Source organism: Drosophila erecta, unplaced genomic scaffold (genome assembly GCF_003286155.1).
Source record: "Drosophila erecta strain 14021-0224.00,06,07 unplaced genomic scaffold, DereRS2 tig00000092-arrow-pilon, whole genome shotgun sequence".
Lineage (NCBI taxonomy): Eukaryota > Metazoa > Arthropoda > Insecta > Diptera > Drosophilidae > Drosophila > Drosophila erecta.
Window position 1 is genome coordinate 4,633,250 of NW_020825207.1, and position 15,445 is coordinate 4,648,694.

Consider the following 15,445-nt stretch of genomic DNA (forward strand, 5'->3'; position numbering starts at 1 on the left):
TGTGCTTGACAATATTTATTCTGCCGGTTTACACGGTATATAGATGCTGATATAGCCAAGGCCCGCTGCGGCTATTTTGATTGCATTGCATTCGTACCTCGCATACTTGAATAAAGTACAAAGCGCCAAGTGTGGACAAGTCATTTTCCCATTTTCCGTTTCTCGTCGATTTGTTTTTATGCAAACTAACTGTGCAAACACTGTAATTTATGACATGTTCCACATAATGGTTTTATGCAAAGCGATCGCTTATACGACAATAACCATATTACGGCGACCTGGCCAAATTGTCAGCCACAATGGGTGAAAACCTGTTGCGGTTGCACCAAATCTGTCGGCGGGCTGAGCAAAATATTTATTACAATATCTTTGTAATTTGTTTACGAATTCGAAAATGCGAACAATTTCATATGCAATTACTGCCGAGTGTGGCACAGATTTTGAGATACGATTACGCGGCGTATGCGTGATATCGCACGGAGCAATGATTGGCAACTGTTTGGGCATACGGACGAAATGGAAAATCAAATTTTCGAGACATTGTAACATTTTGCCGGCGGTTTCAATGCCACTAGCTGAAGTGCAGCCACTCGAGCTATGAGATTTTCCATCATAAAAGCCAAACAACTTGTATAGATATGTCTAATCAATCAGACGAATGACGCGGCACTTGATTGCCTCTGTCATGTGGTAATGGCTAAAACATTTCAATGTCCTTTTCGCCACTCACAATACAGTTAGTTAGCTAAACCGCATTCGAGCTGTAGGCAAACAATAGAGCCCCTAAGGCCACAATTCTATTCTACTGCTTTCGATTGCGACTATGACCGCAAAATCCATGTTCAATTAGTGTGCAAATATTTGCCGTGATTTACACTCCATTCGATACCTTAGCTGCTTTTCTCGAGAAGGTTAATGTGTGGGCCGAGGTCGCACAGTCTGAATGTGAATCACATATTGATTACTCGATCACTCCATCCCATCCCTTCTCGAAATAGAACAAATGTGCTCACCCCAAGCACTACGCTCCACTTGACCAGTGGTGAGAAGCTGCTCAAAAATAGCAATTATGAGCTATAAATATGCGAAGAGCCCACGAGTTGTCCGTCGCCAAGTGCGGCACAAGTCTTAATTGCTGGGAAATGTTTCATCTGCGTCGTTTGCAACACTTTGGGCCGCAATCTGACGATCTGTCCGCTGATAGCAGAAATGGCCAACATGGCAGCAACACGCGCTCAACGACTTGGACTTAGCGTATGGTCCATTTGCTACCCTAGAGCTATCATGCTACTGGAAGCAACTCAATGTGCTGGAAAAGATGGCAAACATTCATTTCTTTTTGTAGCCCTACTATAAGACCTTTAGGATAGTTGGAGTAAATACCAAAATAAAAAAATGTTCCAAGGCCTTTAGGCGACGATATCCCCACCGATTGAGCAGGCCAGGGCATTCCAACATCCAAGTCATAAGCCGCGATTCATTTCGTTGTCGTTTTGAGATTTCAAGTACTTTATAAATAAATAAACAGAGGGCAAACTAAACGTTCGCTGTCATCGTTGCCGATACGCATATCACAATATCCACCGCATATAACACCTTAAAACTGTATATGAACGGAAATGCCGCTCATAAATTGCATGTGAAGTGCACGGAAGCCAGATCGCTGTATCGCTATATCGCTATATCTATATATCTATATATTTGTTTTCTGGTTGCAGAGGGAGCTGCGAGATACCTGCTATTTCAACGAGACCATCGTGCACGGTTATTTCGTGTTCCGTTCCGTTGTCGATCTGCAGCGACGAGTCGGGTTCACGCACCGAGGTAAGCCTGTGGGGCCCAAGAAGAGCGTCAACGATGCCTGCTACATGTTCAACAAGATCGAGGCCGAGCAGTTTTTCCGCCATCACCATAACAATGGCAACAGTGGCAACAACAATGGCAATGGCAATGGCAGTGGCAGTGGCAATGGCAATGGCAGCAACAACAGTCGCAAGCCCCCGCGCAACAACAAAAACAATCGCCACAAATCGAATAACCAAAATCAAAAGTTGCAGCAGCAACAGGAGCATCATGGCCATAATAATAATAATAACGTTATTCTTAATAATAGTAATACTAGCTTAAGTAGCACTAACAAAAAGCAACTAGCAATAAACAGGCAGAGGCAGCAACAGCAGCAACATCAGGTGCGACATCACCACAATGATCCATCGCTGCTGCTGCGACGACAGCAGCACGAGAAGAAGCAGAAGCGGCGCAAGCAGCAGAAGCAGCAGCAACACCAACAACGAGTATCAGCTAGTCCAACGAATCCGATGCCTGCAACACCCACAGCAGCAGCAGCAGCAGCAGCACAGGCAGCAACAGCAAACGTGGCAGCCACCTCCCCGGCAACAGCAACACCCTCGACAACGGCAGCATTGAGCAGCAAGCGCAAGGGCCGGCGAAGAAAGGCCAAGGTCAGGCCAAAGGCACCGCAGCAGCAGCTGCAACTGCTTGCCACGGCAGCAACAACGCCCTACACCGACGACACCCTGTACGGCAGCAGCAGTAGCAGCAGCAGCACGGCCTTCGAAGATTTGGACACCTACAATAGCAGCAGCAGCAGCGGCAGCTCGGAGCCCTGGTCCACTTGGTCCACGATCGACAGCTTTAGCGGCAGCAGCACAACAGCAACATCTGACGACAGTATTAGCAGCAGCAGCAGCAACTACGACGCCTGGGCCACCTACATCACCGAAATGGAGGCAGAGGCATCCGCCATGACGCCCGAGATGGGCGGCAACGACACCGAGTTGCTGCAGTACGAGGCCGAGTTGGTGGACGATCCGGAGGCGGCGTCCACGGCGACAATTGAAACCAAAGCAACATCAGCAACATCAGCAATGGCGGCAACGGCGGCCACATCTACCTCGACAGCGGGCTCCCAGCTGGTGATAGAGCAGACGCCGCTGGCCAGGAGCAACATCAGCAGCAGCAGCAGCAGCACCACCACCAGCACCACGAAAGCAACACCAATGGCAACCAGTCAGACTGAAACAGCACAGAGCACGCAACAACCAAGCAGGCATCGCAGCCACAGCAGGGAAGATCGCCCGGATAATTCGGACATGTTGCTGGCGGGCGAGAACGAAGTGAAGCCACAACAGCCACGCAAGTTGCTGTGGACAGTGCAACCACCGCTCGCAACACGTGGCAGCACGCCAGCAACACTGATGGCGACACCAATGCAGCAGCTGACCAGCACGACAGCAACGGCGACCACGACACCGGAGCAACATGTTGCACCTTCGCTCTTCAGCGTGGACAAGAACATCAACAGCAACCTGAACAACACACTAACGGAGGCTTCACCCACGGCAGCGTACACATCCAGCATTACAGCGGCAACAACCATGAAGAGACCCATCCGGAAGTTCACCCAGAAGCTGATGGCCACGCCCTACCACCAGCTGACCTATGTGCGCAACGCGGGCGGGGATATCGACATCGATAATCTGGACAACATCAGCGTGTATCCCGTGCTCTACAATGGCGACCTGGAGGGGAACGGCGGCGGCAACAGCTCCGATGGAGGCTTCAGCGGATTCCTGCCCACCTCGACCACCTCACATCTGACGGAACCGATTCGCATCGGCATGAACAGGATCAGGCCGAATAAGACACTGCATTGGTTCACTCACCAGAGATTTGCGTAGTAGTCAGGGATGGGCGCGCTTTGGCTATTAGATCTTTAAAAGGACTGCTCGAATTGGTACTTTCACAGATACAAGGCCACTACAATTAATAGTGAAGTATTTGAAAAAATTTATCGGCACATAAAAATCTCAAGTCAAAATCAATGCATACAATCAGTTTGACCATCAACTCTGTGAAATGAAATAATAATTTTCAAATTGAAATCTTTTAGATGCATTTTAAAACACGTAATCTTGTGAAGGTGAAAAGTAGAACAGATCCTTTGGAGACAGACATACCTATACTCAGCACTCAGTTTTCAAATGAATTTAGGCAAAAGCAAGAGAAAACCAAGAAAAGTATGGATAAATATTTCAAATTACTAATGAACTGATACATATATATAAACATATATAGAACTCGATATACAAAGGAGTTGCTTACTGTTCAGTACCTCGACTCAGACAGGACTTTGCACTTGCACCACGCCTAAAAGCACACTACAGAAGCGAAACCGGAAGCGGAAGCGGAAGCAGGCGTGGAGCCGATTACGATAACGATAACTCAGGCCGCACTTCATCCAGTAGCGAGTACAGTGAAGACTCCACCAACTGCACTCGGGAGGCCGCAGGCAACGAACTCGCAGAACTGCTACATAGTTATAAATGAAAAGACAATAAGATTTTTATTTACGAGTATGTGCTATATAAACTATCAAATCGATGAACCGAAGCGATAGCGATAATCGAAAAACCAAATGCTAAAATTGTTGAAATGGAAATTATGAAAGCGCGACATTCAAGTGCAAGCAAATAACGTTTCGAATGCACTGAAAAAGCGTAGCGAACTTTTGATTTACTAAATCAATTAAATATATTAGCAATGAGAATTAATAAATACAAATGCAAACAAAAATCGATATATATATATTATATACATATATGCATATATTTTCAAAATTTTATAACGAACCAAAAACCAATTAGCAAACAAATTTAACACGGTGAACGGAACACGAATGAAGAAGTTTTTTAAATTCATACGCAAGCAGAACTAAGAGTCGGTAACGATAACGATAACGATAACAAATTCGCACAGCAAAACACTTCCAAAAATGAAAGGTTAAAACTAAATATTAAACAATTTTACTAGGCACAAGCGAACGAAATTGGGTTAGATGAAACAAAAAGGAAAACTCCATTCAAAATAAACCGAATTTTTTAAGCAAATACAAAAAATTGTTGAAATGGTCAGCATGGTAATTGATTTTAGGACACAGTTTGTGGCCGATATCCAAATCGAGGGAGGATGGAAACAAATTTTGAATAATCGAAAATTTTAAAGAACTACTAACGTATGTATCCAGATATGTACTGCAACCAAACACCAAAATTCACACTGAATAAGCAACGTTATATTTATTAATTGAACAAAACTAAAAACTAAAACTACGAATTGAATCAAAATACAGCAAAAAGAAACCAACTGCTGCTTTTCTACATACGAATATATATAAATATATATATACATATATATAGGCATATGTGGACGAACATGGAAAAAGATAATGCAAAAATTGTTTCTCATATATTTATATTAATATTTAAAATAAATAGTTCAAACATATTAGCAAACCAAATACGCGAAATTAAAACAATTTGAGGGAAAATGCGCAAGCACAGAAACAGAAAACTGAAGCGTCAAGTTTATATGTAGAGATATGTATGAATGTAAATTTAAAGTGAACAAAGAAAACCCAAACAAAATGAAGTTAAAGCAAGATGCTTAGGTGAAAATTTAATTAGTGTGTACTTAAGACAAGAAACCATTTAACAATTGAACGATTAATTATTAACTTAACTAGGCATTGAAGCAGCACTCAACTAAATAAAACCGATACGAAACCGAAAACGAAACCGAAGCGAAACGAAGCCGAAAACACACACAACTCGAATTGAACTACTGTACTTATTCGTATGCGCGTTGCTGTAATATAATAAACAAAAAATTCTTATGTTGAATCGACGTCGATTGGGAGAACTCGATCAATCGATGACTATATCTACCACAGCAGAAATTATTTATTTAACAGTGTATCGGAATAATCGAATCGAGTCTATTGGACTGGAGCGGGGACCGATTGTCATTTGTCATTTGTAAATTCATTTGCACTTTTCTTTCTACTAATTACGTTTAATTAATGGATTAATCATACACCTAAGTTAACACTAAGTTAACACTCATCATTGTACATTGTAATATGTTTTATTCCTAAGCCGAGCATTAAATGTAATTATTTATGTATAAAAGCAAAATGATTCTTTCGCCCATGTATAACACTATCTCCAAATCTGTCCCCCCCATCCTTCCTATCTCTTTTAATATCTATCTTATATATACGAATATATAAACGACTATTTAATTGCATTTCTTTGTATTAAAACGAGTAACAACACACTAGAAATTGAATAAAAAGCCTCAACAAAATATTCAACACTTTTCATTTCTCTTGTATGTAAGTTTGCTTCATTTTCAACTTTTAAATAAATGCTCAGTTGTTTCCTTTTTGTTGGTCTACGAATGTGTGCAGAGAAATCGTATAAATAAAAAATATATATAAATTCAAGCTAATGTGGTATTTTTAATCTGTTTTATTGGATGGACGTAAGTATACGCATTTTTGGACATCTTTGCTATAGTTAAAAAGTAGATTGATATTCCTTTCCCTTTCAGAACCATTACATTTTAATTAATAAAGTATACCTCTTTATTAAAATAAAAATTCTACTTTAGTTTGTATGGCAATTTTGTTCACAGTGCATAGGAATAGATAGATATATCGTAGTCAGACAGTGCCTGATTTCGCAGAATATCAATTGCACATTCCTGGCCATGTCGGAGGAACTTGTAAATTGCGGCCAAGAACGAGATGGGTGGTCCCCGCCTCGGGTGACAAATGTCCGCCGAGGGGACAATGCAAGGGAGTCGACCACCGACGCAGAGTCCTCCGCCGAGCAGGTTCCTCCTGCTGAAGATGACAAATCACAAGTGCTGACATTTGACATCGGTGCTGGGGGATTAACATGTTATGGCCAGGGCCCTCGACTCCTTGGGGCAGTAAAAGTGTTGGCCATCGCCCAAGGCAAACACTGTTGTAATGGGACCTGCGGAGGGGCTCCTCCGCCACTTGGACTCCTGCTTTTCATGGCCAGCAGACCGTGGACAGACCACACAAGTGGCCAAGTGGTGGCTACTGCTTTGCATAAATGTCCCAGGTCCATTGGTGCCCTATCTCCTTGGCGGCAGCCGCCTCATCGGTGGCTTGTTTAATTAAAAAATTAAGTTCCAAATCCCAGACCATTAAAAAGATTTTTATTTATACCTTTTAATTTCATCAATCGTTGCGACGGCAGGTGCCGTCCATATCCACATCCATGTTCCTTCCCCATTTACCCAGTCGCCCGGCGGAGTTTGTTTTCTTGCCTTCTCCTTTTCAGCTTTTAACAGGAAACAATTTCATTTGCGGGCAGAAATTCTTTTCAAATCTGCCGCCGTTGAGCAAAAAGAAAACATGCCAAGAAATAATAATAAAAAAATTGAAAAAAGTAACTATAAGGTGACTGAGAAAAACCAATCGCTGCTCTTACTAAAAGTACGTGCACTTAAAAGAAAGGGTAGCTACATAGCTTGAAATCTGCTTTCACTTTTAACCTAGCATTTGGATAGCTAAAATATTAAAATATATAATCATATTAAGAAAACTTATATTACATTTTGGTTTGTGCTGTTTCAAATATTATCCCATAGCTATGCTATTTACCCTTTAAAAACGTCATATTGCATTTATTTCAGGGCATAACAAGTTCGATTTGGGCAACCCAAATCTTGTGCCCGTTGGTGAGCTCGGTTTCCTTTTTGGCCAGAACGTTTTGTTGGCCGTTCGACATTCGGCCAGCCCGAAAGCCAGGCCAAAACCCACGGGCTGCGAGCCAGTTGCCTTTGGCTTTCAAGGCGACTGTGTGGCTCAGATTTGGTTTATGAATGTCGCCATGTTGCAAGGTGGAGCAAGGCGGTTCAGGGTGGCTCGGGTGGTTCGGGTGCTGCAGAGTGGTGCCGTCGTACATTCCACACACAGAGCGACAGGATGAAACTGTTGCCTGCATACGGCATGCATATTTCGTATTTTTAGTACAGCCATTTAACATCATCAACTTAAATATGCGTGCAAGATTTATGCACACGTCGCTCGGCCAAAAAGGGGCGGCCGTCTGGCCGGGGGCGTGGCCTGGCCAGACCTGGAATGGAATGGCATAAAGAGCCATCGAACTGGGCCCAAAATGAGTGCGGCCAGAACGAGCACGTGATACAAAAGCGTTTGAGAGGCCAGAGTCATGAAGCTTCATATATAATCCGATTGATTCATTAATTCGTATTTCCTATAAAGCCTAGACGGGCAAAGCGAAATGTGTGGTGGAATCTCATTTAGTTACTACGATTTGTCCGTGAAGCACACAAATCCATGCATCTTAAACCAAATAGTTGCATAAGCAGCTGGTAAATTCTCCATAAATCGCAGCGCTTGTCAATTGCACAGACATCCCATCTACCAAACTGACATTTGCATGTGCTCACTATTTATGCATTTCCCAAAGTAATAATCAAGTGATTTCGCGACGGGGGACTTGAACTCGGATTCGAACTCACCCACGCACCGCGCAAAAGTACGAGTATCTGTTCTGTGCAATTGAATATCGTCATTATGCCGCGCTGTCCGATCGAATGACATCTGCAACTTGCACAAGCTCCGCGATACTTTATTGATTTCTGCCGGAGCCGAGCTCTTTGCGCAATTCCGCGCTCGGATCCAAATCCGAATCCGCATCCGAATCTGAATCTGAATAGTGGGTAACTGGGTAAACATCTTCACCTGCTGCGGCGCCGGTGGCGGCCAGTATTTAGTGGCAAATAAAACCAAATATTGAATATGAAAAAGTAAGCGACGTGGAAATAGCCAGTGGCGCCAACGCATTTGTTTATGGCCGCCACATTTCGATGATAAATCGACGATGCCGCGACTAATTACGCACGGAGTACTGGTAGGATTGGGGTCCAGATCGGAGTTCGAGATCGTAGTTAATGCCCCGAATCAGCAACTAAATTTGTCGTGCGCTTACGCTCAGTTTAACCCAGTGATAACCGGTTGCTCTTAACGATTTCCATTTATTTGTACTTGTCAATGGCAACATGAAGACTTTGATTTCAAGATTCATTGCTCGCCGCATACTTTGGATTGGCGTGTGCCTAATTAACTGCAAATGAAAGACCTGGATTACTTGGCCAATGCATTAACTAAGGCTCAAAGACTTGACTTCAGATTTTGTTTGAGCATTTACAACTTTTATTGGGTGTGCCGCTTATGTTGTAGAGTGTTTCATTAACCACTTTTTATCTAAAGTTTTATTAAGAGTTTTCGGTGACACAACCAACTCTTAAAATACACACCATTTTTAACGCATTTTTGTTTTGCAATTTGCGGGCGCTAAAAACGCTGTGATCACTTGTTGGCCATTTTAATAAAAACCGAATAATTTGGCAAGTTTTTCTAAAAAACATTAGATGACTCCAGCCAGTAGCCAAACTCGCGAATAAAAATATAATAACAATTTCCAAATGCTTAATAAAAATATGAGTTTTGGAAACGTTTTCAGTACTAGTAGCAGTCAGTGAAAGAAAAAATATTTTAGTAATGATTTTGAAGAATTCTCAGCTATAGGTTTCTAAATACTCAACCACGGAGGATGCCATGTCCAGTGATCATATTACCCAACCAACACTACCAAATTGAATATCGGAAAAGCCAGGAAAACACATTTTCTTAACGGCCCGGCGTCCCGTGACAATCAGCAGACCATTGGTGGTCACCTGGCGAATGCCAATTGATAAATAACTGTCATTAGAGCCGAAGTGCGGCTCATTTTCTCATTTTCCCATGGCTCGGCTTAGTTGGCCGTAGTCCAGATCATTTTGGCCCGCTGCAGCGGCGAAAACTTAAGCTATAAATAAAAATTAATGCTTTTGAATAAATTGTGCCGGCGAAACGAAGCGATACCCCTACTTAGCATATCGGGTCGGTATCTTTCTGTTCAGTTCGACTCAGTTCCATTCGACGGTGCCTCGGGGTAGGCATTTAGCAAAGTGTCAGTTGCGAACAAGGTTAGGCTTTGGGTATTAGAGGCGTCCCACGTCGCCGTCGGGTGGTTTCACCTAGCTCCAACCTGACTAGCACCACCGCAGAGTGTGGTGGCTCGCTGGCTCGCTGGCCAGCTGGTTGGGTGGGTGGTTGTACTTGCCGCTCGCGGGTTTTAATTAATTTGGTGCAACATTTTGCACTGGGCCGAGCCCAACAGCCCGACTTGGTCAATGGGCGCATATATCAAGACAATCGGCTGATTGGCAGCCGCATACATTACCCGCGTCCAGGTGGCTGAGGAGTGGGGCTGGGACCCACCTGTCAGCGGTGCTTATGATTAACTGTCAGTTGTAACTGGTTGTGATGGATTTATTGCTGTCAATTTGACAAATCAATGCAGCAGTTGGCGTCCATCGAAGGCGTTCATTGGGGCGACGAGTTAATTGGGAAATCACCGAAAGAGGAGGGCGAGGGGAGTGCAGATTAGGCCAGGTGATGATGCACGATTAACTGGCTGGACACTGATCCCCCATGTTAACACACCTTTCAGTTCAGTGGATTACGGGGCATTAGTCTAATAAGAAGTGCACTTCATTCAAAAGGATTTAGTTGTATTTCATATTAAATAACTCAAAACTTTACTTTGAAAAAATTTATATCTTATATGCATAGGATCACAAGCAAAGAGCATTTACCTATTGCACTTATACTAGAAACCCATATTTCTTAGGCAAATATTTCCATTACTTTACATATTTATAGGTAAGTGTTCTGAAATCGGGAAAGAAACTGAATAATTAATTATTTTAATAAAATGTATATGTTTTGCAGACCAAGTTGTGTACTTATATGTATTCTAATTGCCAATATAACTCGTTTAAAAACGATGTTTTCATCTTCACAGGTGCAGTTCAAAGTAAGCGCCTAAATCTTGCATTTCCAAGCGGTTGAAAATCAATCGGGCAATCTAGCAAGTTTGGATTGAATTTTGACTTAACAACAAGCAACTCCTTGTTAACTTCCCTGCTTAAAATGGATGAAATAGAGAGAGAAACTCGAGATCCGAGGAGACCAGTTTGGGCTTTACTACCGTCTGTCACCTGATGGCAGCAAATATTAATTTACCGATATATCTTTTGCCAGTGATTTTGTTTTGCTGCACAGTTGGCTAATGAAATCGTAAGTGCTTTTATCTCGTAAATAGTTGGCTGGCCGGGTTCGGTTTGGGTTTGGGTTTGGATTTTTGGAGTCAATGGTTTTCCATTCCTGTTTGTCTACCGGTTTGATTTGCAAACTGCGGCATTTAATGAGCCACTGGAAGCTGCGGCGGTGGGAAAAGCAGAAGGACCATTTGCACCCAAATGCCCAGCTAGTGGGTCAAACCCAACGAGTTTCACTTTCAAGGAATCGAAAATCAAACTGACAGCTGGCCTGTGAAATATGTTAACGCCATTTATCAAAATGCCAAGCAAAATTGCAGCCCAATTCTGAGTGGCTGGCTGGCTGACTGACTGACTGACTGCAGCTTGAATTTGCTGGGGGCTTGGGGTCTCTGAGGTTGCGGGGTTCTCCAAAGACTCAGACAGCCACTTTGTGTTTGTGTCAGTCAGTCAGCGTCTGTTGGGTCACTCAGGCACAGCTCCAAATGAATTATACGCACTTCAAAGTTTCCACACATGCAGCCCCAACAGCCGCAGCAGCCGCAGCAGCAGCAGCAGCACGCAGCAGCAACAACTGCAAGTTGGTCGCCCACACAGCTGGCAAAATAAATTATCATCGAAGCTCACATGCCCTTAGGCGGTGGCCATCCCAGTGACAGCCGGCTGATAAAGTCATGGTCGTCACTCCGACAGTTACAAATAGTTTCAGAAGTAGGTAGCGCCAGCGGATTGGGTTCTTGTGGAAATTTGAAGTATCACAGCTCTTTGCAGGTCCAGAATGGACTGGGAGGTGTAGGATGCACCACATCCGGAGCACAGATTTCTTGTTTCTTATTGATAATACTTTGACATTTGCACAAGCTTATTATTTAGATTGGCACAAGTACTAAAGCTAAACTTCTTATTTCCTAGCGATTTCCATTACATTATTGTGCATTTTCCGCATGAGAGTATAACTTTCGCTGGTTTAATTTCTTTAACTTATTTTCCGCGTGCGACTGCCGTCAATATTTCATGCAGCAAGTTGTGTGTAACTTTCGGGCTTAGTTGTTTGCACTTTCGGCAGGTGAGCTCAAAGTTTGATGGCCCTGAATAATTGATGTTGCATGCCACGCAAGACAGCTGTCGCATTGGCTACGGAACTGGGTCACCTAATCCTCCGGGGCGCGATGGCAAATGTTGCGATTGTCGTCGCATTTAGTGGCTCATTTCGATTCGGGGGGCTGGCGCAAATTGCAGTAATTAACAGGCTCATATTTGAGGTGTTTATCGGATGGCAAGGAGGTTCCACTTCCAGGTCCCCAATTACCCATGCTCGTATCCACCATGAGATGCTGATGCTGATGCTGGTGGCGATGGCGATGCAGATGGCCTCGCCCCATGATGACGGGCTTTTGGCACCGCAATTTGGTTTGGGGCCACAGATAAATTGATTTCGGTCGGTGAGCCGGCGTTTTAATTAAACGAGCGCCGTTCATTATGCCTCCAAATGGTAATGGAAGCCGCACTTTCATTCATACCCAATGAGTGCATTCATTCGCACTCAAAGTGAGTGCTGATTGAACCATTAACTCTAGCCAGCTGCCCAGTGACACCTCTTGTCATTCAAACTGCGCACTCGCCTGAAGAAGATATTAACTTCATAATTGATAATTGAAAGTAGTTCTTGGCCGCGATAGCCCCACCTCAAACCATCCCAACCCTCCGGTTATGTCAGCCAACAGCCTGGCCAGTAGCAATTTGGGCCGCTCCCGTTTTCCATCCAGCGTTGTCCGCTCGGACATGATTATATGCCCTCGGGGCCAGCTCCGCATTGTGGATGCATTGGGGAACTGGGTGCTGGCAGCTGGGAGCTGAGAACTGAAGCCCGGGACCTGCACTTGCAAATGAGCTGCATTTTGAGACATTAAAGGGCACTTAGCATAATGATTTACAACTTTGATTCACGCAATTAAAGTGGAATTTCTGGACAACTGTGGAGCAAGTATGGTGGTATAAGTGCGGTATCAACTAAATATGAAAAGTAAGGTTCACGTATATCTGGATTTATAAAGCAGCTATCCAAGACTTACATTTATTTATTCACTAAAGAAATGCTGCAATACTGCCTAAATAAGTGCTGCAATTAGTACCTTAGCATAGTGTCACCCAATAAATGAGTGCAACCTTAAACTTTTATTGGCCGGCACACTTGATACCCAAATTGTGGCGTCCACTGTGCCGCTTCTGCCGGTTCAATGGAGCTGAAAACGCATCCACATCATCAATGGCCGCAACAACGACCAGAACGACGACAACAATCATGCCCGGAGGCAGTCACACGGACAATGTTATTGACACCCCAGCGACAAGGTTTCGATTTCAGGCCCTCCAAAGTCCATGTCCAGTGTGCATTGGTAGTGCCCCATCCCAGTGCCTATCTCCTCGGCATTCACACCCAGGATTATGGGCAGACGAGCGCATCCTTTGTCGACGTGTCCTGCGCTTGATTGGCACTTTTGCTGAGTGCGTCTGATTGCCGCTCCGAGAGTCGGAGGCAATCAAGTGGAATGTCCAATGTCGTCGGCGATATGTGGGTGCACCATCGCCAGGTGTCATAACGCACTGTATTTATGGCCATGGTGGGCTAGAGACAAAACGGGCACAAATATGCTATCTAAAGTGGCATTTCATTAGCCAAGCCCTCGTCGGGCTCCATAAATCAGCCGAAGATCAAGTGGCCATCACATTATCGCATCCAATCGGATCTGGCAACCTGCGGGTCTGCCAACTTCTCACTTCTCTGGGCGATCCGTTCCGTTCCGTTCCGATCCGATCCAATTCGATTCGAAGCGATCCGGTCTGGCTGCTCGGCGGAAATTGATCAATTACAGAGAGCACTTCGCCTTGCGTTGCCGTTTTGTGGACCAGTTTTTCCCGTCCGTCCGGCAACGGATAATTTGCATAAATACGAACAAAGTTCAGACGCGAGCTCAAGTGGCCCAAAATGTGACTCCATCTAAGTTTGGCCACCGATCTCGAATCCCATATATCCGAGGCCTTAATCTCGTCGTCGTCGTCGTCGTCGTCGCTGGCCGGCATGAAAAATGGCCGAAACGCCTTTAGTGTCAATTTTATGTTATCGTTTGATTTATAATAACGCTGATAGACGTCGATATTTTAATTGATTGCGCTCGGCCCAAGTTTCCAACTTATTTCGGGGAATCTGTGCTGGTTTCTACACTGATTGCATCAGTCGCGCCAATCACTTTCTATGGGATTATGGCAGAAGACAAAGGAAAGCTGAAGTATATAGTCTAACTAGTCCCGCAGTCTGCTTAAAGATGTTTTGAAAGGCGTGAAGATATTAGCTTACAATTTTATAACAACAAAATGCAATATCCTGTTTGGATGTGTCAACTTTCATTCGCTGGTAATTTGGTCTGTAGACATCGGTTTCATTTTCCTACTGAACCTGGAATTCCTCCGCCCGGCGATCTCAAATCAAAATACCAGCACCTAGACCGCGCTTCCTTTTGCCCACCGAGTGATTCATGGACTTGGCAAAGTAATGCGAAATAAAAACTCAACAGGAGCAGGAGTAGGATCCAGATCGCAGATCGCAGGGGCGAGCCAATCGCGCAGGGGGAGTAGAACAAATCGCGGCCTCCATTTCGAGTAGATGAAGCTCCATTAAGGTAGCACATAAATAAGTCGGGTAGTCATCCAAGTGTCGTCCTCTGTGGCCGGGCCATTTAATTTCCGACTAATAATGACAACCATATAAAGTTATTGGTGGCAGGGGCCGGAGCAGACATTGTTTGTCGCGTGATAACTTCATTTCCATGGCCCGCCTCGCAAATACGCGGAATACTCGCGCAGCGGGGTACATGGTTACCGATACCCTCTTGAACGCTCTGGAATACCCTGGGATGATCACGTATGCGTGTCCTTTTCCGAGAGTGGCGGCCTACACCAGAGACCGACTCTGTCAGCATATATCAGCCTAAGCCTGATTAACTATCGGCCAAACGGACGCGTATGTGTGCCAAAACACTTGGTATACATACGGGTATTCTATCCCGAAATGGAATTCCTTAGAAACCTGTAGCTCGGAGAATCGGGGACTTTGGGCCATCGCTGCCCCAATGTGGAGCTGGGGACTCTCTTTCTTTTTGCTGGCCAAGATGCCCCGAGTGCGATAGCGAAAATTTATGACTTCATTAAGGTAACAAGCCAATATGTTTTCAACTTCGAACTGGGTTGGGTTGGGTTGGCTTATTGGAAACGTTTAAGGAGTTTTATGAGCTCGTTGTTCCCGTTCCCGTTGCCGTTGCCGTTGTTATTGCTATTGTTGGTGTAGTCGTTGACCCATTTCAAATGGATTACCCAACATGCATAAATAGTTTAAACGCCTCACTTCCACCGATTCGTG

At 44.3% G+C, this 15,445-nt stretch overlaps 1 protein-coding gene across 5 annotated transcripts in view; it reads left to right on the plus strand.

The window, feature by feature from the left end:
* The window catches only part of LOC6546989 (uncharacterized protein DDB_G0288805), a 57,728-nt gene extending 51,441 nt beyond the window's left edge, over nucleotides 1–6,287 (plus strand). For all 5 annotated transcript variants that reach the window (XM_026980300.1, XM_026980301.1, XM_026980302.1 and 2 more), the window contains one exon: nucleotides 1,719–6,287. In XM_026980300.1, the coding sequence (XP_026836101.1) occupies nucleotides 1,719–3,701 (1,983 nt within the window). In that variant the 3' untranslated portion in view covers nucleotides 3,702–6,287. The remainder of the gene's footprint in view (nucleotides 1–1,718) is intronic.
* Nucleotides 6,288–15,445: the final 9,158 nt, after the last annotated feature.